We start from the raw sequence: 26531 nt of genomic DNA on the forward strand, positions 1-26531 counted from the left end.
AGATAAAGCATCCGATAACTTAAAGAAGATAACTCAATAAAGTTCGACAACTGATTATGTAATCAACGGACCATATTTGATAAACAAGGCCACTGATTACATTTACAAGGCAAATGATTACATGAATAGTATATTACACAGTTGCACATAGATGCATTACAGATAGGATTTTATATCGATACGAAATTACATAAGCACGACCCCCTCCCCCCCCGATTACGTGAAAGATAATGTAATTCATAAACATAATTTCACACACAGGATAAGGAAGTACTTAGATAACAAAACAGACTGCGTGATAGGAAAATTATTACCCGATTACATACAAGAGATAACAATTTAAGAAAACGACCAATGATTACTCACTCTTTCACACATTTCCTCAACTCCTACTTCAGCAGCAGTGCCGCTCCTTCCTTAAGTCGTCACACTAACCTCTGAATCTATCCATAAGACATTCCCCAAACCATTCTACCCCTTTCTCCTTTAGCTTTGTTTCACTCAGAGCCAGAACATCCAGGTTCTTCTCCCCAAACGTACCACTGTCTCTCCCTTTTATTCATCTTGGGCTCATCCATATCCATTCAAACATCCCAACCAGTGCCTTCGAGGAAAATGAACACTCCTCGTTTGGCTCCTTTTTCTGTTCCGACATTTAGAAACTGGAAATAAGGAAGGGAAAGTTTCCAACCCCTTCCTTCCGCCCCTTTAATCGCCTTCTACGACACGTACGGAAAACGTACGAAGTATGCTTTCTCCAGATCCACTGATGCCATATACAAATGCTTATGTTCCTTTGAGTATTTCTCACACAGACTGTTTAAAGCAAACAACTGATCCACACATCCTCTACCGTTCCATAGGTCATATCATTCCTAACTAGTATGGTGTTCCGTGCATGCCACCACTCTCCCATACAAATGACTAGGTAAACACCAATAATGTAAGCCCTATCCACTACAGTAGCTTTGCCATACTTCATCATAAGCAAGGTGTTCACCACCTCTTCTCTTTTCACGTATCCATTTGCCATGACTCTCTTGCTTCGCAAACCTCCACATCACAAACGCCCCACATCCGCCGCCTTATCATCTAACACATTCAACAGTTCTGCAAAATGCTAGATCTATCTTCTCTTCACCCTTTCTTTACCAGATGCCACTTAACTGCTTCGTTCGTTGGTGTTCTTATTCTCCTTGCACAATTCACCTCCTTCCAAAACATCTTCTTATCCTCTCTAAGCTGACTGGTACCCTCTCTCCCCAGCTATCATTTGCCCTCTTTTTCAACATCTGCATCTTCCATTTGACATCCTCCCTCTTCCTCTTGTACATTTCCCATCACCCGCGCGCTCCTCCCCTGCTGGTAACGCCCTTACATCTCTCTATTCTTTTTCACTAACAACTTAACTTCATCCCACCACACACTACTCTCTCACATCTCACTATCTATGCCACACACACACACACATATATAAATAAATATATATATATATATATATATATAATTATAACTGGTGATAAGATAGACAAAATTCCAGTTACGAGAGTATTATACAAAAAAATAATGGTTCTGGGAAACACTCCGGAGTGTGTGTGTAAAGACCACTTTGAGAACAACCAATTTGTCAAGGGGGATGACGGGGGAAGGGAGGTGGGGGCGAACGACCGACCGACCGACCAGCCGATCAGTGGCTTCTGGCTGGCGGAGGAGCAGCAGTACAGAGAGTCAGTCCTGGCCCTCAGTGCCCGTTAGGCTCTCGCACCGAGCAGGTGTGTCGTACTGGCCTCCGCCGGTCCCCTACAGTGGGTTGGTGTTCCCGTCCTGCCATCCGAAGCCGATGTGTTCCCGGGGTTGCGGGCCGATGGGAGTCCTCCTGCCCCGTGATCAGTGTGCCTTTGACTGTGTATCGCTCTAGCTGTGTGAAATATAAGACTCTCTCGTGGCAAAGATGAAGAGCCATGCCATTCCCGCCCACGAAGGAATTTTGTGAACATTTGCAGACGGGTGAGTTATGGGCCTGTGTCTTAATTTACTGTGGCACTGTATTACCAAATACTCTTGCCTAGTTTATATGTAATATATATATATATATATATATATATATATATATATATATATATATATATATATATATATATATATATACATATATATATATACATATATATATATATATATATATATATATATATATATATATATATATATATATATATATATATATATATGTGTGTGTGTGTGTGTGTGTGTGTTACCGGACTCCCCTTGCTTGAATTTGCAAAGCGGGGGAAAAGTCACCTATAGGAAAACAAAAGTACAGTCATGTCCAAAGAACTTCGGGCTTCAAAGAAGTCCCTCCTGTTTCTGCTGCTGATCGTAGCGCAGCCCTGGAGCTGTAATGGGGTGTCCCTGGGTAAGGTGGTCGTGAGTATTAACCCAAGACCTTCTTGTGGAATGGGTCATGTGTGGGATTCCACCTGGGACAAGAAGCATCCCGCGTGCCACTACATAAAAAGAAGGGGGCTCAACCCCCTCTTGACCCCTAAATGAAACTATTTTGAAATACCACACGAGGAAGGCTGGCTTGGCAGACAGAGTAAATATATATCCCACATATAAAAATTTCTCTCTCTCTCTCTCTCTCTCTCTCTCTCTCTCTCTCTCTCTCTCTCTCTCTCTCTCTCTCTCTCTCTCTCTCTCAAGTAACTTCATGAAAGTTAAAATCAGTTAAGCTTTGGGTTTAAGGTTTAACTAATGGTCGTGATTTCAGTAACTAATATGTACCATGAATAGTTTGCTCTCCAAGACTCTGTGTTTAATATTGTGGGTTGGGGGTGTGAGGGAAGGTGTGTTTACCCCATTTACTTAATGACTGAAGTAAATTGAAGAAAACAAGCGTTCGTGGGTAAGGTAAGTAAGGTAAATGGGTTGTTTATGAGTGGGGTGAGTAAGTAGAGTAACTCATCATGAGTAAGATCTCGCAGGTGGAGATGTTCATGAGTGTTACATGTGTATAGGAAGGGGAACGTGTCCATGTGTTTGATACGCATGTACGCCAACTGGTCATGAAAAATATATATCCACGGCTGGTAGATATGTTCATGAATGTAAAATACGGGTGGTAGATATGTTCATGAATGTAAAATACGGGTGGTAGATATGTTCATGAATGTAAAATACGGGTGGTAGATATGTTCATGAATGAAAAATACGGTTGGTAGATATGTTCATGAATGAAAAATACGGGTGGTAGATATGTTCATGAATGTAAAATACGGGTAGTAGATATGTTCATGAATGTAAAATACGGGTGGTAGATATGTTTATGAACGTAAAATACGGTTGGTAGATATGTTCATGAATGAAAAATACGGGTGGCAGGTATGTTCATGAATGTAAAATACGGGTGGTAGATATGTTCATGAATGAAAAATACGGGTGGTAGATATGTTCATGAATGAAAAATATGGGTGGTAGATATGTTCATGAATGAAAAATACGGTTGGTAGATACGTTCATGAATGTAAAATACGGGCGGTAGATATGTTCATGAATGTAAAATACGGGTGGTAGATATGTTCATGAATGTAAAATACGGGTGGTAGATATGTTCATGAATGAAAAATACGGTTGGTAGATACGTTCATGAATGTAAAATACGGGCGGTAGATATGTTCATGAATGTAAAATACGGGTGGTAGATATGTTCATGAATGTAAAATACGGGTGGTAGATATGTTCATGAATGTAAAATACGGGTGGTAGATATGTTCATGAATGTAAAATACGGGTGGTAGATATGTTTATGAACGTAAAATACGGTTGGTAGATATGTTCATGAATGAAAAATACGGGTGGCAGGTATGTTCATGAATGTAAAATACGGGTGGTAGATATGTTCATGAATGAAAAATACGGGTGGTAGATATGTTCATGAATGAAAAATACGGGTGGTAGATATGTTTATGAATGAAAAATACGGGTGGTAGATATGTTCATGAATGAAAAATACGGGTGGTAGATATGTTCATGAATGAAAAATACGGGTGGTAGATATGTTCATGAATGTAAAATACGGTTGGTAGATATGTTCATGAATGTACAGGCAAATGATATTGGTCATGAGTAAGCTATATGGGCAGAAAAACGTGTTTCATGAACAAAATGAATAAGTATACAAACTACTCATGAATGATTGACTGTACATGGCAGAGATATGCTGGCAGAAGAACTGTGCATGAACAAGATAATGTTGCCAGATGAACAGTGCATGAACAAGATAATGTTGCCAGATGAACAGTGCGTGAACAAGATAATGTTGGCAGATGAACAGTACATGAACAAGATAATGTTGGCAGATGAACAGTACATGAACAAGATAATGTTGGCAGATGAACAGTGCATGAACAAGATAATGTTGGCAGATGAACAGTACATGAACAAGATAATGTTGGCAGATGAACAGTGCATGAACAAGATAATACTGGCAGATGAACAGTGCATGAACAAGATAATGTTGTCAGACGAACAGTGCATGAACAAGATAATGTTGTCAGATGAAGAGTGCATGAACAAGATAATGTTGTCAGATGAATGCAAGAACAAGATAATGTTGCCAGTCGAACAGTGCATGAACAAGATAATGTTGTCAGACGAACAGTGCATGAACAAGATAATGTTGTCAGATGAAGAGTGCATGAACAAGATAATGTTGTCAGATGAAGAGTGCAAGAACAAGATAATGTTGGCAGATGAAGAGTGCATGAACAAGATAATGTTGTCAGATGAAGAGTGCATGAACAAAATAATGTTGTCAGATGAAGAGTGCATGAACAAGATAATGTTGTCAGATGAAGAGTGCAAGAACAAGATAATGTTGTCAGATGAAGAGTGCATGAACAAAATAATGTTGTCAGATGAAGAGTGCATGAACAAGATAATGTTGTCAGATGAAGAGTGCATGAACAAGATAATGTTGTCAGATGAAGAGTGCATGAACAAAATAATGTTGTCAGATGAAGAGTGCAAGAACAAGATAATGTTGTCAGATGAAGAGTGCATGAACAAGATAATGTTGTCAGATGAAGAGTGCATGAACAAGATAATGTTGCCAGATGAAGAGTGCAAGAACAAGATAATGTTGCCAGACGAACAGTGCATGAACAAGATAATGTTGCCAGATGAAGAGTGCATGAACAAGATAATGTTGCCAGACGAACAGTGCATGAACAAGATAATGTTGTCAGATGAAGAGTGCATGAACAAGATAATGTTGCCAGATGAAGAGTGCAAGAACAAGATAATGTTGCCAGATGAACAGTGCATGAAGAAGATAATGTTGTCAGATGAAGAGTGCATGAACAAGATAATGTTGTCAGATGAAGAGTGCATGAACAAGATAATGTTGCCAGATGAAGAGTGCAAGAACAAGATAATGTTGCCAGACGAACAGTGCATGAACAAGATAATGTTGCCAGATGAAGAGTGCATGAACAAGATAATGTTGCCAGACGAACAGTGCATGAACAAGATAATGTTGTCAGATGAAGAGTGCATGAACAAGATAATGTTGCCAGATGAAGAGTGCAAGAACAAGATAATGTTGCCAGATGAACAGTGCATGAAGAAGATAATGTTGTCAGATGAAGAGTGCATGAACAAGATAATGTTGCCAGATGAAGAGTGCTTGAACAAGATAATGTTGCCAGACGAACAGTGCATGAACAAGATAATGTGTACAGATGAACAGTGCATGAACAAGATAATGTTGCCAGATGAACAGTGTATGAACAAGATAATGTTGGCAGATGAACAGTGCATGAACAAGATAATGTTGGCAGATGAACAGTGCATGAACAAGATAATGTTGGCAGATGAACAGTGCATGAACAAGATAATGTTGGCAGACGAGCTGTGCATGAATAAGATAATGTTGCCAGACGAAGAGTGCATGAAGAAGATAATGTTGGCAGATGAACAGTGCATGAACAAGATAACATTAGCAGATGAAGAGTGCATGAACAAGATAATGTTGGCAGATGAACAGTGCATGAACAAGATAATGTTGGCAGACGAACTGTGCATGAACAAGATAATGTTGGCAGACGAAGAGTGCATGAACAAGATAATGTTGCCAGATGAACAGTGCATGAACAAGATAATACTGTCAGATTAACAGTGCGTAAACAAGATAATGTTGGCAGACGAACAGTGCATGAACAAGATAATGTTGGCAAATGAACAATGCGTAAACAAGATAATGAACACAGACGAACTGTTCATGAATGAGGTAATATAAGCAGACAGACGACCTCGCGTTGAACATCGCTGTCTTACAACGTGTTGCTCCTGTGTTGCTCTACAAATAAAAAAAAAATTATCTTATGACAAGAAAAAAGAAATAAAAAATATTTTTACATTCCCCCTGCCTGATGAGTTCTGTCATCTGTCATGTCATAGTCTTATGCGCAACACCGTCATGTTTACATGAGGTCTGAACCCCCACTTCCACCTTTACCTCCTCCTCCTCCTCCTCCTCCTCCTCTCAAAAGTCCCTAATTTTCTTCTTTTTCTTTTTTCTTTCTTTCTTTTTTTTTCTTTTTGTTTCAAGTCAGTGTAAACACTGCTATCATTGACGGGTTAAACTTGAGCGTAGGGCGGTTGGTAGGAAGGAAGGTGTGTGTGTGTGTATGTGAGAGAGAGAGAGAGAGAGAGAGAGAGAGAGAGAGAGAGAGAGAGAGAGAGAGAGAGAGAGAGAGAGAGAGAGAGAGTTTACCTTCTACGAGTACCTGCGTCGGATATCTTCCCCGTGGCCTGGCCAATTATATACCCAAGGGTCTCGTACCACCGCCCTCAAAGGTCTCGTACCATCGCTCTCGAGGATCTCGCACCATCGCTCCCAAGGGTGTCATACCATCGCTTCCAAGGATCTCGTACCATCGCTCCCAATGACCTCGCACCATCGCTCCCAAGGGTGTCGTACCATCGCTACCAAGGATCTCGCACCATCGCTCCCAAGGATCTCGTACCATCGCTCCCAATGACCTCGCACCATCGCTCCCGTGGGTCTCGTACCATCGCTCCCAAGGATCTCGCACCATCGCTCCCAATGATCTCGCACCATCGCTCCCAATGACCTCGCACCATCGCTCCCGTGGGTCTCGTGCCATCGCTACCAAGGATCTCGTACCATCGCTCCCAAGGATCTCGTACCATCGCTCCCAATGACCTCGCACCATCGCTCCCGTGGGTCTCGTACCATCGCTCCCAAGGATCTCGCACCATCGCTCCCAATGATCTCGCACCATTGCTCCCAAGGATGTCGCACCATCGCTCCCAAGGGTCTCGTGCCATCGCTCCCAAGGGTCTCGCACCATCGCTCCCAAGTGTCTCGTGCCATCGCTCCCAAGGGTCTCGCACCATCGCTCTCGAGGGTCTTGCACCATCATTCCCAAGGATCTCGCACCATCGCTCCCGTGGGTCTCGTACCATCGCTCCCAAGGGTGTCGTACCATCACTCCCAAGGGTCTCGCACCATCGCTCCCAAGGGTCTCGCACCATCGCTCCTAAGGGTCTCGTACCATTGCTCCAATGATCTCGCACCATCGCTCCCAAGGGTCTCGCACCATCGCTCCTAAGGGTCTCGTACCATTGCTCCAATGATCTCGCACCATCACTCCCAAGGATCCCGTACCATTGCTCCCAAGGATCTCGCACCATCGCTCCCAAGGATCTCGCACCATCGCTCCTAAGGGTCTTGTACCATTGCTCCCAAGGATCTCGCACCATCGCTCCCAAGGATGTCGCACCATCGCTCCCAAGGGTCTCGTACCATCGCTCCCAAGGATCTCGCACCATCGCTCCCAAGGATCTCGCACCATCGCTCCCAAGGATTTCGTACCATCGCTCCCAAGGGTTTCGCACAATCGCTCCCAAGGATGTCGCACCATCGCTCCCAAGGATGTCGCACCATCGCTCCCAAGGATCTCGTACCATCGCTCCCAAGGGTCTCGTACCATCGCTTCTAAAGGTCTCGTACCATCGCTCCCAAGGGTCTCGCACCATCGCTCCCAAGGGTGTCGTACCATCGTTCCCAAGGGTCTCGTACCATTGCTCCTAAGGGTCTCGTACCATCGTTCCCAAGGATCTCGCACCATCGCTCCCAAGGGTGTCGTACCATCGCTCCCAAGGGTCTCGTACCATCGCTTCTAAAGGTCTCGTACCATCGCTCCCAAGGGTCTCGCACCATCGCTCCCAAGGGTGTCGTACCATCGTTCCCAAGGATCTCGCACCATCGCTCCCAAGGGTGTCGTACCATCGCTCCCAAGGATCTCGTACCATCGCTCCCAAGGGTGTCGTACCATCGCTCCTAAGGGTCTCGCACCATCGTTCCCAAGGATCTCGCACCATCGCTCCCAAGGATCTCGTACCATCGCTCCCAAGGGTCTCGTATCATCGCTCCTAAGAGTCTCGTACCATCGCTCATAAGGGTGTCGTACCATCGCTCCCAAGGATCTCGTACCATCGCTCATAAGGGTGTCGTACCATCGCTCCCAAGGATCTCGTACCATCGCTCCCAAGGGTCTCGCACCATCGCTCCCAAGGGTCTCGCACCCTCGCTCCCAAGGGTCTAGTACCATAGCTCCCAAGGATCTCGTACCATCGCTTCCAAGGGTCTCGTACCATCGCTTCCAAGGGTCTCGCACCCTCGCTCCCAAGGGTCTAGTACCATAGCTCCCAAGGGTGTCATACCATCACTCCCAAGGATCTCGCACCATCGCTCCCAAGGGTCTCGTACCATCGCTCCCAAGGGTCTCGCACCATCGCTCCCAAGGGTCTCGCACCCTCGCTCCCAAGGGTCTAGTACCATGGCTCCCAAGGATCTCGTACCATCGCTTCCAAGGGTCTCGCACCATCGCTCCCAAGGGTCTCGTACCATCGCTTCCAAGGATCTCGCACCATCGCTCCCAAGGGTCTCGTACCATCGCTCCCAAGGATCTCGCATCATCGCTCCCAAGGGTCTCGTACCATCGCTCCCAAGGGTCTCGTACCATTGCTCCTAAGGGTCTCGTACCATCGCTCCCAAGGGTCTCGTACCATTGCTCCTAAGGGTCTCGTACCATCGCTCCCAAGGGTCTCGTACCATCGCTCCCAAGGATCTCGCATCATCGCTCCCAAGGGTCTCGTACCATCGCTCCCAAGGGTCTCGTACCATTGCTCCTAAGAGTCTCGTACCATCGCTCCCAAGGGTCTCGTACCATTGCTCCTAAGGGTCTCGTACCATCGCTCCCAAGGGTCTCGTACCATCAGTACCACTGTGACCATGAGACAAGCCAGTGGGGGTGACCCTTCCTCCCCCTTAAGACCGCATGACCAAACCTCCACTGTTGTGGTGGCGGTAGTGTGAGCTTAGGACACGACAAGCAAACCTCTCTGTACTGTAAACCCACAACACCACATTTGCTTTATATATTCATACCGCTAACGAGGCCATGCGCTCCCGGCAACGGAAACTGCATGACTACCACACGTGCATGGTATCGGGGAAATTACCACGTCTTCTCGTAACCTCACGACAGAGACAGTCATGCACACGCGTCAAAGATCGGTTAACGAGGCAAAAAAAAAAATAAATCGATGAATACAAAAATATATTAATGCATGAAAATGATCTACTTTGACCTTATAGCACGAGTGTATGATGAAGTATGAATAATGTCGAATTTTAAGGTTCAAAGGAATTTGAAGGGACATGAAATGAATACGTTAAGTTTAATTCCCTGTTTAAGTAATTCGCCAGATTTCGTGGATACAAACAGTATTTACTGAATTACGTAATACAGAAGCCACTAATCTGAAGTGTATAATACAGCAACACGTGTGGAAGGAAGTAATACTGTAACTTCGAAGCATGGATCGATACAGCCGACTCTCTCTCTCTCTCTCTCTCTCTCTCTCTCTCTCTCTCACACACACACACAAGCACACACACACACACACACACACACACACATATATATATATATATATATATATATATATATATATATATATATATATATATATATTATCCCTGGGGATAGGGGATTAAGAATACTTCCCACGTATTCCCTGCGTGTCGTAGAAGGCGACTAAAAGGGGAGGGAGCGGGGGGCTGGAAATCCTCCCCTCTCATTTTTTTTTTAATTTTCCAAAAGAAGGAACAGAGGGGGCCAGGTGAGGATATTCCAAAAAAGGCCTAGTCCTCTGTTCTTAACGCTACCTCGCTAACGCGGGAAATGGCGAATAGTTTAAAAGAAAGATATATATATATATATATATATTTTTTTTTTTTTTTTTTTTTTTTTTTATACTTTGTCGCTGTCTCCCGCGTTTGCGAGGTAGCGCAAGGAAACAGACGAAAGAAATGGCCCAACCCCCCCCATACACATGTATATACATACATCCACACACGCAAATATACATACCTACACAGCTTTCCATGGTTTACCCCAGACGCTTCACATGCCTTGATTCAATCCACTGACAGCACGTCAACCCCGGTATACCACATCGCTCCAATTCACTCTATTCCTTGCCCTCCTTTCACCCTCCTGCATGTTCAGGCCCCGATCACACAAAATCTTTTTCACTCCATCTTTCCACCTCCAATTTGGTCTCCCTCTTCTCCTCGTTCCCTCCACCTCCGACACATATATCCTCTTGGTCAATCTTTCCTCACTCATTCTCTCCATGTGCCCAAACCACTTCAAAACACCCTCTTCTGCTCTCTCAACCACGCTCTTTTTATTTCCACACATCTCTCTTACCCTTACGTTACTCACTCGATCAAACCACCTCACACCACACATTGTCCTCAAACATCTCATTTCCAGCACATCCATCCTCCTGCGCACAACTCTATCCATAGCCCACGCCTCGCAACCATACAACATCGTTGGAACCACTATTCCTTCAAACATACCCATTTTTGCTTTCCGAGATAATGTTCTTGACTTCCACACATTCTTCAAGGCCCCCAGAATTTTCGCCCCCTCCCCCACCCTATGATCCACTTCCGCTTCCATGGTTCCATCCGCTGCCAGATCCACTTCCAGATATCTAAAACACTTCACTTCCTCCAGTTTTTCTCCATTCAAACTCACCTCCCAATTGACTTGACCCTCCACCCTACTGTACCTAATAACCTTGCTCTTATTCACATTTACTCTTAACTTTCTTCTTCCACACACTTTACCAAACTCAGTCACCAGCTTCTGCAGTTTCTCACATGAATCAGCCACCAGCGCTGTATCATCAGCGAACAACAACTGACTCACTTCCCAAGCTCTCTCATCCCCAACAGACTTCATACTTGCCCCTCTTTCCAAAACTCTTGCATTTACCTCCCTAACAACCCCATCCATAAACAAATTAAACAACCATGGAGACATCACACACCCCTGCCGCAAACCTACATTCACTGAGAACCAATCACTTTCCTCTCTTCCTACACGTACACATGCCTTACATCCTCGATAAAAACTTTTCACTGCTTCTAACAACTTTCCTCCCACACCATATATTCTTAATACCTTCCACAGAGCATCTCTATCAACTCTATCATATGCCTTCTCCAGATCCATAAATGCTACATACAAATACATTTGCTTTTCTAAGTATTTCTCACATACATTCTTCAAAGCAAACACCTGATCCACACATCCTCTACCACTTCTGAAACCACACTGCTCTTCCCCAATCTGATGCTCTGTACATGCCTTCACCCTCTCAATCAATACCCTCCCATATAATTTACCAGGAATACTCAACAAACTTATACCTCTGTAATTTGAGCACTCACTCTTATCCCCTTTGCCTTTATACAATGGCACTATGCACGCATTCCGCCAATCCTCAGGCACCTCACCATGAGTCCTACATACATTAAATAACCTTACCAACCAGTCAACAATACAGTCACCCCCTTTTTTAATAAATTCCACTGCAATACCATCCAAACCTGCTGCCTTGCCGGCTTTCATCTTCCGCAAAGCTTTCACTACCTCTTCTCTGTTTACCAAATCATTTTCCCTAACCCTCTCACTTTGCACACCACCTCGACCAAAACACCCTATATCTGCCACTCTATCATCAAACACATTCAGCAAACCTTCAAAATACTCACTCCATCTCCTTCTCACATCACCACTACTTGTTATCACCTCCCCATTTGCGCCCTTCACTGAAGTTCCCATTTGCTCCCTTGTCTTACGCACTTTATTTACCTCCTTCCAGAACATCTTTTTATTCTCCCTATATATATATATATATATATATATATATATATATATAGATAGATAGATAGATAGATAGATAGATAGATGAATAGATAGAGAGATAGACAGACAGAAAGATAGATAGATAGATAGATAGATAAAAAGATAGATAGATAGATAGATAGATATCACAGATCAGAAGACCAATAGATAATAAGATCGGAAGTATACCTATTTAGAGTAGTAATTGCAGAGATTAATCATATATATATATATATATATATATATATATATATATATATATATATATATATATATATATATATATATCCCTGGGGTTAGGGGACAAATAATACTTCCCACGCATTCCTCACGTGTCGTAGAAGGCGACTAAAGGGGACGGGAGCGGGGGGCTGGAAACCCTATCCTCCTTGTATTTTAACTTTCTAAAAGGCGAAACAGAAGAAGGAGTCACGCGGTAAGTGCTCATCCTCCTCGAAGGCTCAGATCAGGGTGTCTAAATGTGTGTGGATGTAACCAAGATGAGAAAAAAGGAGAGATAGGTAGTATGTTTGAGGAAAGGAACCTGGATGTTTTGGCTCTGAGTGAAATGAAGCTCAAGGGTAAAGGGGAAGAGTGGTTTGGGAATGTCTTGGGAGTAAAGTCAGGGGTTAGTGAGAGGCCAAAAGCAAGGGAAGGAGTAGCACTACTCCTGAAACAGGAGTGGTGGGAGAATGTGGTAGAGTGTAAGAAAGTAAACTCTAGATTGATATGGGTAAAACTGAAAGTGGATGGAAAGAGATGAGTGATTATCGGTGCATATGCACTTGGGCAAGAGAAGAAAGATCATGAGAGCCAAGTGTTTTGGGAGCAGCTGAGGTGTGTTAGTGGTTTTCATGCACGAGACCGGGTTACAGTGATGGGTGATTTGAATGCAAAGGTGAGTAATGTGGCAGTTGATGGAATAATTGGTGTACATGGGGTGTTCAGTGTTGTAAATGGAAATGGTGAAGAGCTTGTAGATTTATGTGCTGAAAAAGGACTGGTGATCGGGAATACCTGGTTTAAAAAGAGAGATATACATAAGTATACGTAGGGACAAGCCAAACTGGAGATAGGAGGATGGAGTAAAAAATATTGGAACGATGTCCCGTAAGTGGACAGAACCAGGGCATGTGAATTGTTCGGGGTAAACTATAGAAAGGTCCGTGGGGTCTGGGTGTTATTGGATTACGTGTTAATTGATAGGCGCGCGAAAGAGAGACAATTGGATGTTAATGTGCTGAGAGGTGCAACTGGAGGGATGTCTGATCATTATCTTGTGGAGGCGAAGGTGAAGATTTGTAGAGGTTTCCAGAAAAGAAGAGAGAATGTTGGGGGTGAAAAGAGTGGTGAGAGTAAGTGAGCTTAGAAGGAGACTTGTGTGAGGAAGTACCAGGAGAGACTGAGTACAGAATGGAAAAAAGGTGAGAACAAAGGACGTAAAGGGAGTGGGGGAGGAATGGGATGTATATAGGGAAGCAGTGATCGACTGTGCGAAAGATGCTTGTGGCATGAGAAGCGTGGGAGGAAGGCAGATTATTCCTTGCCCGCCTTTCACCCTCATGCATGTTTAGGCCCCGATCACTCAAAATCTTTTTCACTCCATCTTTTCACCTCCAATTTGGTCTCCCACTTCTCGTTCCCTCCACCTCTGACACATATATCCTCTTGGTTAACCTTTCCTCACTCATTCTCTCCATGTGACCAAACCATCTCAAAACACCCTCTTCTGCTCTCTCAACCACATTCTTTTTATTACCACACATCTCTCTTACCCTATTATTACTTACTTGATCAAACCATCTCACACCACATATTGTCCTCAAACATCTCATTTCCAGCACATCCACCCTCCTCCGCACAACCCTATCTAAAGCCCACGCCTCGCAACCATATAACATTGTTGGAACCACTATTCCTTCAAACATACCCATTTTTGCTTTCCGAGATAATGTTCTTGACTTCCACACATTTTTCAACGCTCCCAGAACTTTCGCCCCCTCCCCCACCCTATGATTCACTTCCGATTCCATGGTTCCATCCGTTGCCAAATCCACTCCCAGATATCTAAAACACTTCACTTACTCCAGTTTTTCTCCATTCAAACTTACCTCCCAATTGACTTGTCCCTCAACCCTACTGTACCTAATAACCTTGCTCTTATTCACATTTACTCTCAGCTCTCTTCTTTCACACACTTTACCAAACTCAGTCACCAGCTTCTGCAGTTTCTCTCACGAATCAGCCACAAGCGCTGTATCATCAGCGAACAACAACTGACTCACTTCCCAAGCTCTCTCATCCACAACAGACTGCATACTTGTCCCTCTTTCCAAAACTCTTGCATTCACCTCCCTAACAACCCCATCCATAAACAAATTAAACAACCATATATATATATATATATTTTTTTTTTTTTTTTTTTATACTTTGTCGCTGTCTCCCGCGTTTGCGAGGTAGCGCAAGGAAACAGACGAAAGAAATGGCCCAACCCCCCCCCCCCATACACATGTACATACACACGTCCACACACGCAAATATACATACCTACACAGCTTTCCATGGTTTACCCCAGACGCTTCACATGCCTTGCTTCAATCCACTGACAGCACGTCAACCCCTGTATACCACATGACTCCAATTCACTCTATTTCTTGCCCTCCTTTCACCCTCCTGCATGTTCAGGCCCCGATCACACAAAATCTTTTTCACTCCATCTTTCCACCTCCAATTTGGTCTCCCTCTTCTCCTCGTTCCCTCCACCTCCGACACATATATCCTCTTGGTCAATCTCTCCTCACTCATTCTCTCCATGTGCCCAAACCATTTCAAAACACCCTCTTCTGCTCTCTCAACCACGCTCTTTTTATTTCCACACATCTCTCTTACCCTTACGTTACTTACTCGATCAAACCACCTCACACCACACATTGTCCTCAAACATCTCATTTCCAGCACATCCATCCTCCTGCGCACATCTCTATCCATAGCCCACGCCTCGCAACCATACAGCATTGTTGGAACCACTATTCCCTCAAACATACCCATTTTTGCTTTCCGAGATAATGTTCTCGACTTCCACACATTTTTCAAGGCTCCCAAAATTTTCGCCCCCTCCCCCACCCTATGATCCACTTCCGCTACCATGGTTCCATCCGCTGACAGATCCACTCCCAGATATCTAAAACACTTCACTTCCTCCAGTTTTTCTCCATTCAAACTCACCTCCCAATTGACTTGACCCTCACCCCTACTGTACCTAATAACCTTGCTCTTATTCACATTTACTCTCAACTTTCTTCTTCCACACACTTTACCAAACTCAGTCACCAGCTTCTGCAGTTTCTCACATGAATCAGCCACCAGCGCTGTATCATCAGCGAACAACAATTGACTCACTTCCCAAGCTCTCTCATCCCCAACAGACTTCATACTTGCCCCTCTTTCCAGGACTCTTGCATTTACCTCCTTTACAACCCCATCCATAAACAAATTAAACAACCATGGAGACATCACACACCCCTGCCGCAAACCTACATTCACTGAGAACCAATCACTTTCCTCTCTTCCTACACGTACACATGCCTTACATCCTCGATAAAAACTTTTCACTGCTTCTAACAACTTGCCTCCCACACCATATATTCTTAATACCTTCCACAGAGCATCTCTATCAACTCTATCATATGCCTTCTCCAGATCCATAAATGCTACATACAAATCCATTTGCTTTTCTAAGTATTTCTCACATACATTCTTCAAAGCAAACACCTGATCCACACATCCTCTACCACTTCTGAAACCGCACTGCTCTTCCCCAATCTGATATATATATATATATATATATATATATATATATATATATATATATATGACAGACATATGCAGATAGACGAGGGACAGGTACGGCCACCCCTACACAGGAGCTGGAGGACAATAGCAACAAAGTACTGCTTATATCCAGGAGCACCCGTACTGTGAGCCAGGCCAACCCGCCATGACACATATGAAGTTAATATTGCATAAACAACTGACTAACTGCCTCCGCCGAACGTAGTATTTCATGGCCGGGAGTAATGGGTTCATGCCAACGTGTCGCCCGTCGTAATGAACGCTGGCTATTATTACAACCACAGCCCCGCGGCTGCAAACAAACACAGCGAATGAAATTCGCTGCGTTTCGAAATGACAAGCATGTTGTTGTGGATAATTTACCCAGTATCTATTCATTATATATATATATATATATATATATATATATAATATATATATATATATATATATATATATATATATATATATATATATATATATATATATATATATAATACTTTGTCGCTGTCTCCCGCTTTAGCGAGGTAGCGCAAGGAAAATGACGAAAGAATGGGCCAACCCACCCACATACACATGTATATACATAAAGGTCCACACACGCACATATACATACCTATACATATCAACGTACACATATATATACACACACAGATATATACATATAAACCCATGTACATAATTCATACTGTCTCCCCTTATTCATTCCTGTCGCCACCTCGCCACACATGAAATGACAACCCCCTACCCCCGCATGTGCGCAAGGTAGCCCTAAGAAAAGACAACAGAGGCCACATTCGTTCACACTCAGGTCTCTAGCTGTCGTGTCTAATGCACTGAAACCACAGCTCCCTTTCCACATCCAGGCCCCACAAAACTTTCCATGGTTTACTCCAGACGCTTCACATGACCTGGTTCAATCCATTGACAGCACGTCGACCCTGGTATACCACATCGTTCCAATTAACTCTATTCCTTGCACGCCTTTCACCCTCCTGAAGAAGTTGTAGAGCCGTTCCCGTTCCTAATAAAGTCTTCTCCGGGGCTGGAGAGCCGTTCTCGTTCCGAACGTACCGTTCATCCAAAGCGGTAATAAATCAAGCTTCCCTAACCAAAAAGCTTCTTCTTGGTCTACCAGGCTGTTGGGTGCTGCAAATCCCGTGCAGGTAGTCTGCTCTGGTTCATCTTGGAGGAATTGGTCAACAGCTGCTCGAGAGAAAGATGTGCTCCTCCATAATACTCCTCTTATCTGCGGAGAAGTGAGGATATTTCTCCCTAATATCCCTCACGTCTGTGGGCAGGAGGTCGGATGGACGTGGGCGTCTCATATTTACGTTATCTTCCATGATATTTTCTTATAATGGCTCTTCTAAAGCCTTTCACTAGATTTGATCTGTAGTATGAAAAGTCCTTTCATCCAGCTTGGGATGATATATATATATATATATATATATATATATATATATATATATATATATATATATATATATATATATATATATATATATATCCCTGGGGATAGGGGATTAAGAATACTTCCCACGTATTCCCTGCGTGTCGTAGAAGGCGACTAAAAGGGGAGGGAGTGGGGGGCTGGAAATCCTCCCCTCTCCTTTTTTTTTTTTTTTAATTTTCCAAAAGAAGGAACAGAGGGGGCCAGGTGAGGATATTCCAAAAAAGGCCCAGTCCTCTGTTCTTAACGCTACCTCGCTAACGCGGGAAATGGCGAATAGTTTGAAAAAAAAAAAAAAAAAAAAAAATATATATATATATATATATATATATATATATATATATATATATATATATATATATATATATATATATATATATCAGCCTTTCCAGAACACGTTCAGGCTCTAAAGTTTGTCTCCCTAAGAACGGCAAAGTTGTTTACGTTCTGCACTTGGTTTTCCCAAAGGATGAAAACCCGTTCAACTCTCTTGGTTTACTTTCCCCTTCCAGGGGCAGCAAAGGAGCCAGCCCCCTGCCCGTTCACGTTCCAGGCTGGGATTCCTTGAGGCCTGGAAATTCCTTCACGTTCTCGACCCACTTTCCCTCCTGGAAGGGGATGAGGGAGGAGGAAGGGCGGGGGTCTGGTCTGGAGAGCCGTTCTCCTCCGCCCTCCCTCCAACTCCCTCTCTCTCTCTCTCAGACTGGTGGGAGTGGCTGTGGCATTTGCATCTTTCCAGCCGCCTGGAACCTCACGCGGCATTTCAGCATGGCCGGCGTGACAAAAGAGAGAGAGAGAGAGAGAGAGAGAGAGAGAGAGAGAGAGAGAGAGAGAGAGAGAGAGAGAGAGAGAGAGAGAGAGAGAGAGAGAGAGAGGCCCTTGTGGTCAGATGGATACTTCCATGTCGCTCGGCGCTCTAAACCTCAATGCAGGAAAAGCCATAAAGACTTAAGTCAAGTTTCCCAAAGCATGAGGTGAACCTCGAAGAACTCATAACATTCATTTTGGCCTCGAGAGAGCAGACCAGAGGGTGTTGTTGCCGGCGACTTGGTTTCCCCACCTCTGGAATTGATGGCAGGGGTGGGTCGAGAGGGAGGTTAAGGAATGCCGACTTCTTCTGGAGGACCTTGTGCCATTCCAGGCTGGGATTATTATGCAAGGGGGTCTTATTCCAGGCCTGCCACTGCACAATTGTGTGCACAATGCTGTCTAGATTTAGACGGACCTTTATATTAAAGAATATAATAAAATCGTGCTATATGGGCCGAGAAAGATTTATGTTTTGGTCGCTAAATCCAATTAATTTCTTCTTCTTCTTCTTCTCGGTGGAGAAAAGTCTGCGTGGGATGGAAAAGGAAATTAAGTACGAGTCAAATAATGTACTAGGGAGTGGGAGGGGGAGCCTGGAACTTCGACGCAGGCGCTGGAAACCCAAGGAAGACATTAGTGGCCCATGCTATCATATCCCCGACCCTCATCAGGGAGCTAACAAAGGGACCCCAACACATTCAGTGAGGTCACAGAAGCGTTATTAGGAACCCAACACCGTCATGATGAACATAAACCCATCTTAGGGACCCCAATACCTTCATTAAGAACAATAAGACCATCAATAGGGATCCAACACTGTCATTAAGAGTATAAGACCATCATTAGAGACCCAATACCTTCATGAAGAATATAAGACCATCATTAGGGACCCTATTGCCTTCATTAAGAATATAAGACCATCATTAGGGACCCCAATACCTTCATTAAGAACGTAAGACCATCATTAGGGACCCCAATACCTTCATTAAGAGTATAAGACCATCATTAGGGACCCCAATACCTTCATTAAGAACGTAAGACCATCATTAGGGACCCCAATACCTTCATTAAGAACGTAAGACCATCATTAGGGACCCCAATACCTTCATTAAGAGTATAAGACCATCATTAGGGACCCCAATACCTTCATTAAGAACGTAAGACCATCATTAGGGACCCCAATACCTTCATTAAGAACGTAAGACCATCATTAGGGACCCAATACCTTCATTATGAATATAAGACCATCATTAGGGACCCTAATGCCTTCATTAAGAATATAAGACCATCATTAGGGACCCTAATGTCTTCATTAAGAATATAAGACCATCATTAGAGACCTAATACCTTCATTAAGAACGTAAGACCATCATTAGAGACCCAATACCTTCATTAAGAACGTAAGACCATCATTAGAGACCCAATACCTTCATTAAGAACGTAAGACCATCATTAGAGACCCAATACCTTCATTAAGAACGTAAGACCATCATTAGGGACCCAATACCTTCATTATGAATATAAGACCATCATTAGGGACCCTAATGCCTTCATTAAGAATATAAGACCATCATTAGGGACCCTAATGTCTTCATTAAGAATATAAGACCATCATTAGAGACCTAATACCTTCATTAAGAACGTAAGACCATCATTAGAGACCCAATACCTTCATTAAGAACGTAAGACCATCATTAGAGACCCAATACCTTCATTAAGAACGTAAGACCATCATTAGAGACCCAATACCTTCATTAAGAACGTAAGACCATCATTAGGGACCCAATACCTTCATTATGAATATAAGACCATCATTAGGGACCCTAATGCCTTCATTAAGAATATAAGACCATCATTAGGGACCCTAATGTCTTCATTAAGAATATAAGACCATCATTAGAGACCTAATACCTTCATTAAGAACGTAAGACCATCATTAGAGACCCAATACCTTCATTAAGAACGTAAGACCATCATTAGAGACCCAATACCTTCATTAAGAACGTAAGACCATCATTAGAGACCCAATACCTTCATTAAGAACGTAAGACCATCATTAGAGACCCAATACCTTCATTAAGAACGTAAGACCATCATTAGAGACCCAATACCTTCATTAAGAACGTAAGACCATCATTAGAGACCCAATACCTTCATTAAGAATATAAGACCATCATTAGAGACCCAATACCTTCATTAAGAACGAAAGGCATTAATTAAGAAGCGAACAGCGTCGTTAAGAACGTAAACCAGTCATCAGAGCTCCAACGCCTTCACTGAGGTCCCAGTAGGAACGCTGGGGATCCCATGCTGGAAGAGGGCGTCCCAGGTTATCACCTCGAGCCAACAAGGGCACCAGAGCCTCAACACCACCAGGGACCAGGCAAGAGGTCAAGGATACTGGCCAAGAACTCCTCCAGGTGGTGGTTGGCCGACGATGAAAAATACGGCCAGGTCCTGGCAGATGATGTCAGTGGCCAAGAACTCCTCCAGGTGGTGGTTGGCCGACGATGAAAAATACGGCCAGGTGGTGCCTGGCAGATGATGTCACTGGCCAAGAACTCCTCCAGGTGGTGGATGGCCGACGATGAAAAATACGGCCAGGTGGTGCCTGGCAGACGATGTCACTGGCCAAGAACTCCTCCAGGTGGTGGATGGCTGACGATGAAAAATACGGCCAGGTGGTGCCTGGCAGACGATGTCACTGGCGAGGGTTGGTCGACCGGTAACACACGTCCAGCCAAACGTCACATCGACTCCATTAGCGAGAAGTTCTCTTCCATCGACTCCCGTTTCTCTCCGGTCCTCCTCCCATGCATCCAAAGTTTTCGTCTGCTTCTATATATCCCCATTCTCTTTCTCTTTCTCTTTCCGTCCCATTCCTCCTTCCTCACATTCTCCTTCATTTCTTCCCACTTCTACGCAAGAGCCATTCGTTTTACGATCCCTGTCTCCATCTATATAATAGGTAGGGAAACTTGAACACTGCTACAGCCCTTCGGGTTGGTAATGACGACCATCAGGTCTTCGATTATCTGGCGTCCTCTCCTTAGTACCTACCTCACCCCCCCCCCAGGTGACTGCAGTACAGGGGCGAACCTCCTGAGGCTCAATTCCTCCCCCCACCCCCTTTAAAGAGCTCCAGTCGAGGGTCTGGTGTCGTCAGAGTCATACAAAGGGGGAGGACCGCTCCTTTGTCTCCATCATTCTCACAACTCTTGCCCTCTTGCAAGTCAGTCTCCTTTTAGTAATAGGTGAAAGAAAAAAAAAATCTGATCCGTGGATTGTGGAGCAGATGAATATGCTGAATGATGATGACCAGTACAGACAAACAGATGGGAGAGTAGAGAGAGGGAGTGGGAGAGGGAGAGGGAGAGGGAAGGGGAAGGAGACATACAGTTATGATTAATTTCATCCCGCCTGCGACTCCTGCTAGGATCAGGTCAAAGACCATACAAAATCGTAGCCAGGGGACGCAACGTTGGTGCTCAAGGGCTATACCGTCGTCCTCGAGGGTCGCACCGTCGTCCTCAAGGGCAGTGCCGTCGTCCTCGAGGGTCGTACTGTCGTCCTCGAGGGCTGTACCGTCGTCCTCAAGGGCAGTGCCGTCGTCCTCGAGGGTCGTACCGTCGTCCTCGAGGGTCGTAACGTCGTCCTCGAGGGTCGTACCATCGTCCTCGATGGCTGTACCGTCGTTCTCAGGGGCAGTGCCGTCGTCTTCAAGGGCCGCACCGTCGTCTTCAAGGGCCTCTCCTACTTCTTGGGTGAATGGGTTAACAGATCCCGTAGACTCTTGAGCCATGAAGGCCATAGGCTCGTCTAGATCAATAGCCACGACCACAGCGCCCTGCAGTAAACCACGAGTGACTGACCCCCTCCGCCTCATGTTGTTCTTTGAGATTAAACCTCCCTAAGACTCAGGAGGCGCGGGCCCTATGCTAGGGCGACCCGCCGGTGTGGTGGGGGACCTAAACACTTGGGCCTAGAGAGGGGGTTAGGGGCTTGGGCTTGTTATCTTTATATAGAGTTATCTTTGAACTTGCGTCATCTGATACGGTTTCCTCTCCTCACTCTATGTGTCTTGTGTGTATCCCCGGGTCATGCTGTATCTTGTGTGTCCTCGCCTCCAGCTCATGTATCCTGTCAGCTGCCACTATCCCACGTGTCTTTTTTTCTCCGTCATCCGGAGACAGACGGGGGAGTAAGGGGCTTGAATGTCTAAGACCTGGAGGGTGTGGGTAGACCGACGGAGGTAAGACTGTCGCAGACAGATTAGGGCAAAGACTGTGTAAGAGGGACAAGACCCGTGGGGGAAGGGAAAGACTTCCTAAGATGGTGGGGGATAAGGAGACTGCCTAAGGCGATGGGGGGGAAGAGAGGTAAGACTGCCGAAGAGGGGCGTGGGTGCCGGCTGCCTAAGAGGGACGAGTGGATGCCGGCTGACTTGGAGGGACGAGTGGATGCCGGCTGACTTGGAGGGACGGGTGGATACCGGCTGCCTAGGAGGGACGGGTGGATACCGGCTGCCTAAGAGGAGCCTGGGTGCCGGCTGCCTAAGAGGGACGAGTGGATGCCGGCTGCCTAAGAGGGACCCAGGGTGCCGGCTGGACAAAATTAAATCAGCGAAAATTGCTGGAAGGAACGGATGAAGGAATTTCCTCGGGGGAGATGGAGGAGGGAATTGATGGAGGAAATTGATGAGGGACTCGTCTGAGTCTTGGGGGGGAGGAGGGAGGAAATTGAGCTGGACTGATTCTAAGAACTGACGGGATATTGTGTACCGGGAAATGATGGAGAACTGCATGAGGGAACTGATGGGAACTGTACTGAGAACTAACGTGGATTGTACTGGGAACTGATGGGAACTGTACTGGGAATTGATGGGAACTGTACTGGGAACTGATGAGCGATTGTACTGGGAGCAATGGGATAGTACAGGGAACTGATGGGGGATTATTGGAAACTGATGGGAGTATTTGGGAAGTGATGGGGAACTGTACTGGGAACTGATGGGGAACTGTACTGGGAACTGATGGGGAACTGTACTGGGAACTGATGGGGAACTGTACTGGGAACTGATGGGGAACTGTACTGGGAACTGATGGGGGACTGTACTGGGAACTGATGGGGAACTGTACTGGGAACTAATAGGGAACTGTACTGGGAACTGATGGGGATTGTACTGGGAACTGATGAGCGATTGTACTGGGAGCAATGGGATAGTACAGGGAACTGATGGGGGATTACTGGAAACTGATGGGAGTAACTGGGGAGTGATGGGGAACTGTACTGGGAACTGATGGGGAACTGTACTGGGAACTGATGGGGAACTGTACTGGGAACTGATGGGGTACTGTACTGGGAACTGATGGGGAACTGTACTGACTGGGGACTGTACTGGAACTGATGGGGGACTGTACTGGGAACTGATGGGGGACTGTACTGGGAACTGATGGGGGAACTGTACTGGGAACTGATGGGGGAACTGTACAGGGAACTAGATGGGGGACTGTACTGGGAAATGATGGGGAACTGTACTGGGAACTGATGGGGACTGTACTGGGAACTGATGGGGGACTGTACTGGGAACTGATGGGGAACTGTACTGGGAACTGATGGGGAACTGTACTGGGAACTGATGGGGGACTGTACTGGGAACTGATGGGGAACTGTACTGGGAACTGATGGGGGACTGTACTGGGAACTGTGGGGGACTGTACTGGGAACTGATGGGGACTGTACTGGGAACTGATGGGGAACTGTACTGGGAACTGGATGGGGGACTTTACTGGAACTGATGGGGAACTGTACTGGGAACTGATGGGGGAACTGTACTGGGAACTGATGGGGGACTGTACTGGGAACTGATGGGGAACTGTACTGGGAACTGATGGGGGACTGTACTGGGAACTGATGGGGAACTGTACTGGGAACTGATGGGGAACTGTACTGGGAACTGATGGGGGACTGTACTGGGAACTGATGGGGGACTGTACTGGGAACTGATGGGGACTGTACTGGGAACTGATGGGGGACTGTACTGGGAACTGATGGGGAACTGTACTGGGAACTGATGGGGGACTGTACTGGGAACTGATGGGGAACTGTACTGGGAACTGATGGGGACTGTACTGGGAACTGATGGGGGACTGTACTGGGAACTGATGGGGACTGTACTGGGAACTGATGGGAACTGTACTGGGAACTGATGGGGAACTGTACTGGGAACTGATGGGACTGTACTGGGAACTGATGGGGGACTGTACTGGGAACTGATGGGGAACTGTACTGGGAACTGATGGGGAACTGTACTGGGAGATGATGCGAGTTCTATACTGGAGTGAAAGATGGAGGGAATTTCATGGAGGATGGACTATGGAGGGGTCAGTCTGGAGGGAAAGAATGTAGGCATACAGGGTTAGTGTATGGAAGAACTGAAGGTGATTGGTAAGACTGTCTTGTGGTGACTGGATGCAGCCGTTGCTATGATTGGTGAGAATTTCTTGCAATGATTGGATGTAGGTCCTTGCGTTGATTGGTGGGAACTGCTGGCGAAGATTAGAAATAGGTCATTGCCAAGATTGGAATGAACTAGTGGTCGATGCCTGGATGGAGGAAGAGCCTGTGATGATTAGGAACTGTTAACGATGATTGGAGGGCAGTCCTTGCGATGACTGGTAGAAGAAGACTGGATGAAGGAAGAGCCTTGTGATGATTAGAGAACTGTTAACGATGATTGGAAGGCAGTCCTTGCCATGACTGGTGGAAGAAGACTGGATGAAGGAAGAGCTTGTGATAATTAGAGAACTGTTAACGATGATTGGAAGGCAGTCCTTGCCATGATTGGTGGAAGAAGACTGGATGAAGGAAGAGCTTGTGATAATTAGAGAACTGTTAACGATGATTGGAAGGCAGTCCTTGCCATGATTGGTGGAAGAAGCCAGTGATGATTGGAGGGAACAGCTAGTGATGATTGGGAGGAACTGTAACTGATGATTGGTTAGAAGCCTATGCGATAATTGGTGGAAACTAATCGTGGTGGCTGTACGGCCGTCCCTGCTGTGATTAGAGGGAACTTACTGCAATGATTGGATGGGGCCGCTTGCAATGATTGGATGGGGGAAGTCCTTGAACGAAGATGAAAAATGGGATGGCTTTGCGGGGGCCCAGGCTTGGGGGAGGGGGGGGGTCTATCCTTGGAGCAGGGAGGGAGGGGGGTTCGGTCTATCCTGGGGCAAGTGGGGGGGGGGGGTATATAAAATGAGGGAGCAACCTTGAGGGCAGTGAGGAGGGAGGAAAGTGATGGAGGAAGGCGATGGATGAAGCAGCTCGGGGACGGTGATGGAAGGAAGTGATGGAGCAACTCGAGGAGAGTGATGGAGGGAAATGATGGAGCAACCGGAGGAGAGTGATGGAGGGAAGTGATGGAGCAACCGGAGGAGAGTGATGGAGGGACATGATGGAGCAACCGGAGGAGAGTGATGGAGGGAAATGATGGAGCAACCGGAGGAGAGTGATGGAGGGAAGTGATGGAGCAACCGGAGGAGAGTGATGGAGGGAAATGATGGAGCAACCGGAGGAGAGTGATGGAGGGAAGTGATGGAGCACCCGGAGGAGAGTGATGGAGGGAAGTGATGGAGCAACCGGAGGAGAGTGATGGAGGGAAGTGATGGAGCAACCGGAGGAGAGTGATGGAGGGAAGTGATGGAGCAACCGGAGGAGAGTGATGGAGGGAAATGATGGAGCAACCGGAGGAGAGTGATGGAGGGAAGTGATGGAGCACCCGGAGGAGAGTGATGGAGGGAAATGATGGAGCAACCGGAGGAGAGTGATGGAGGGAAGTGATGGAGCAACCGGAGGAGAGTGATGGAGGGAAGTGATGGAGCAACCGGAGGAGAGTGATGGAGGGAAGTGATGGAGCAACCGGAGGAGAGTGATGGAGGGAAGTGGTGGAGCAAATGGAGGAGAGTGATGGAGGGACATGATGGAGCAACCGGAGGAGAGTGATGGAGGGAAGTGATGGAGCAACCGGAGGAGAGTGATGGAGCAACCGGAGGAGAGTGATGGAGGGAAGTGATGGAGCAACAGGAGGAGAGCGATGGAGGGAAGTGATGGAGCAACCGGAGGAGAGTGAT

At 45.7% G+C, this 26531-nt stretch overlaps 1 protein-coding gene across 5 annotated transcripts in view; it reads left to right on the forward strand.

Annotated features, from left to right (window-relative positions):
* Nucleotides 1-1712: 1712 nt before the first annotated feature.
* Nucleotides 1713-26531, forward strand: part of LOC139757158 (uncharacterized) — a 178832-nt gene continuing 154013 nt past the window's right edge. For all 5 annotated transcript variants that reach the window (XM_071677264.1, XM_071677267.1, XM_071677266.1 and 2 more), the window contains exon 1: nt 1713-2007. Coding sequence is in view for 1 of the 5 variants with exons in the window: in XM_071677270.1 (XP_071533371.1) it covers nt 1962-2007 (46 nt within the window). In the remaining 4 variants the exon portion in view is untranslated. The remainder of the gene's footprint in view (nt 2008-26531) is intronic.

The sequence above is a fragment of the Panulirus ornatus genome, chromosome 25 (genome assembly GCF_036320965.1).
Source record: "Panulirus ornatus isolate Po-2019 chromosome 25, ASM3632096v1, whole genome shotgun sequence".
NCBI classification, from domain to species: Eukaryota; Metazoa; Arthropoda; class Malacostraca; order Decapoda; family Palinuridae; genus Panulirus; species Panulirus ornatus.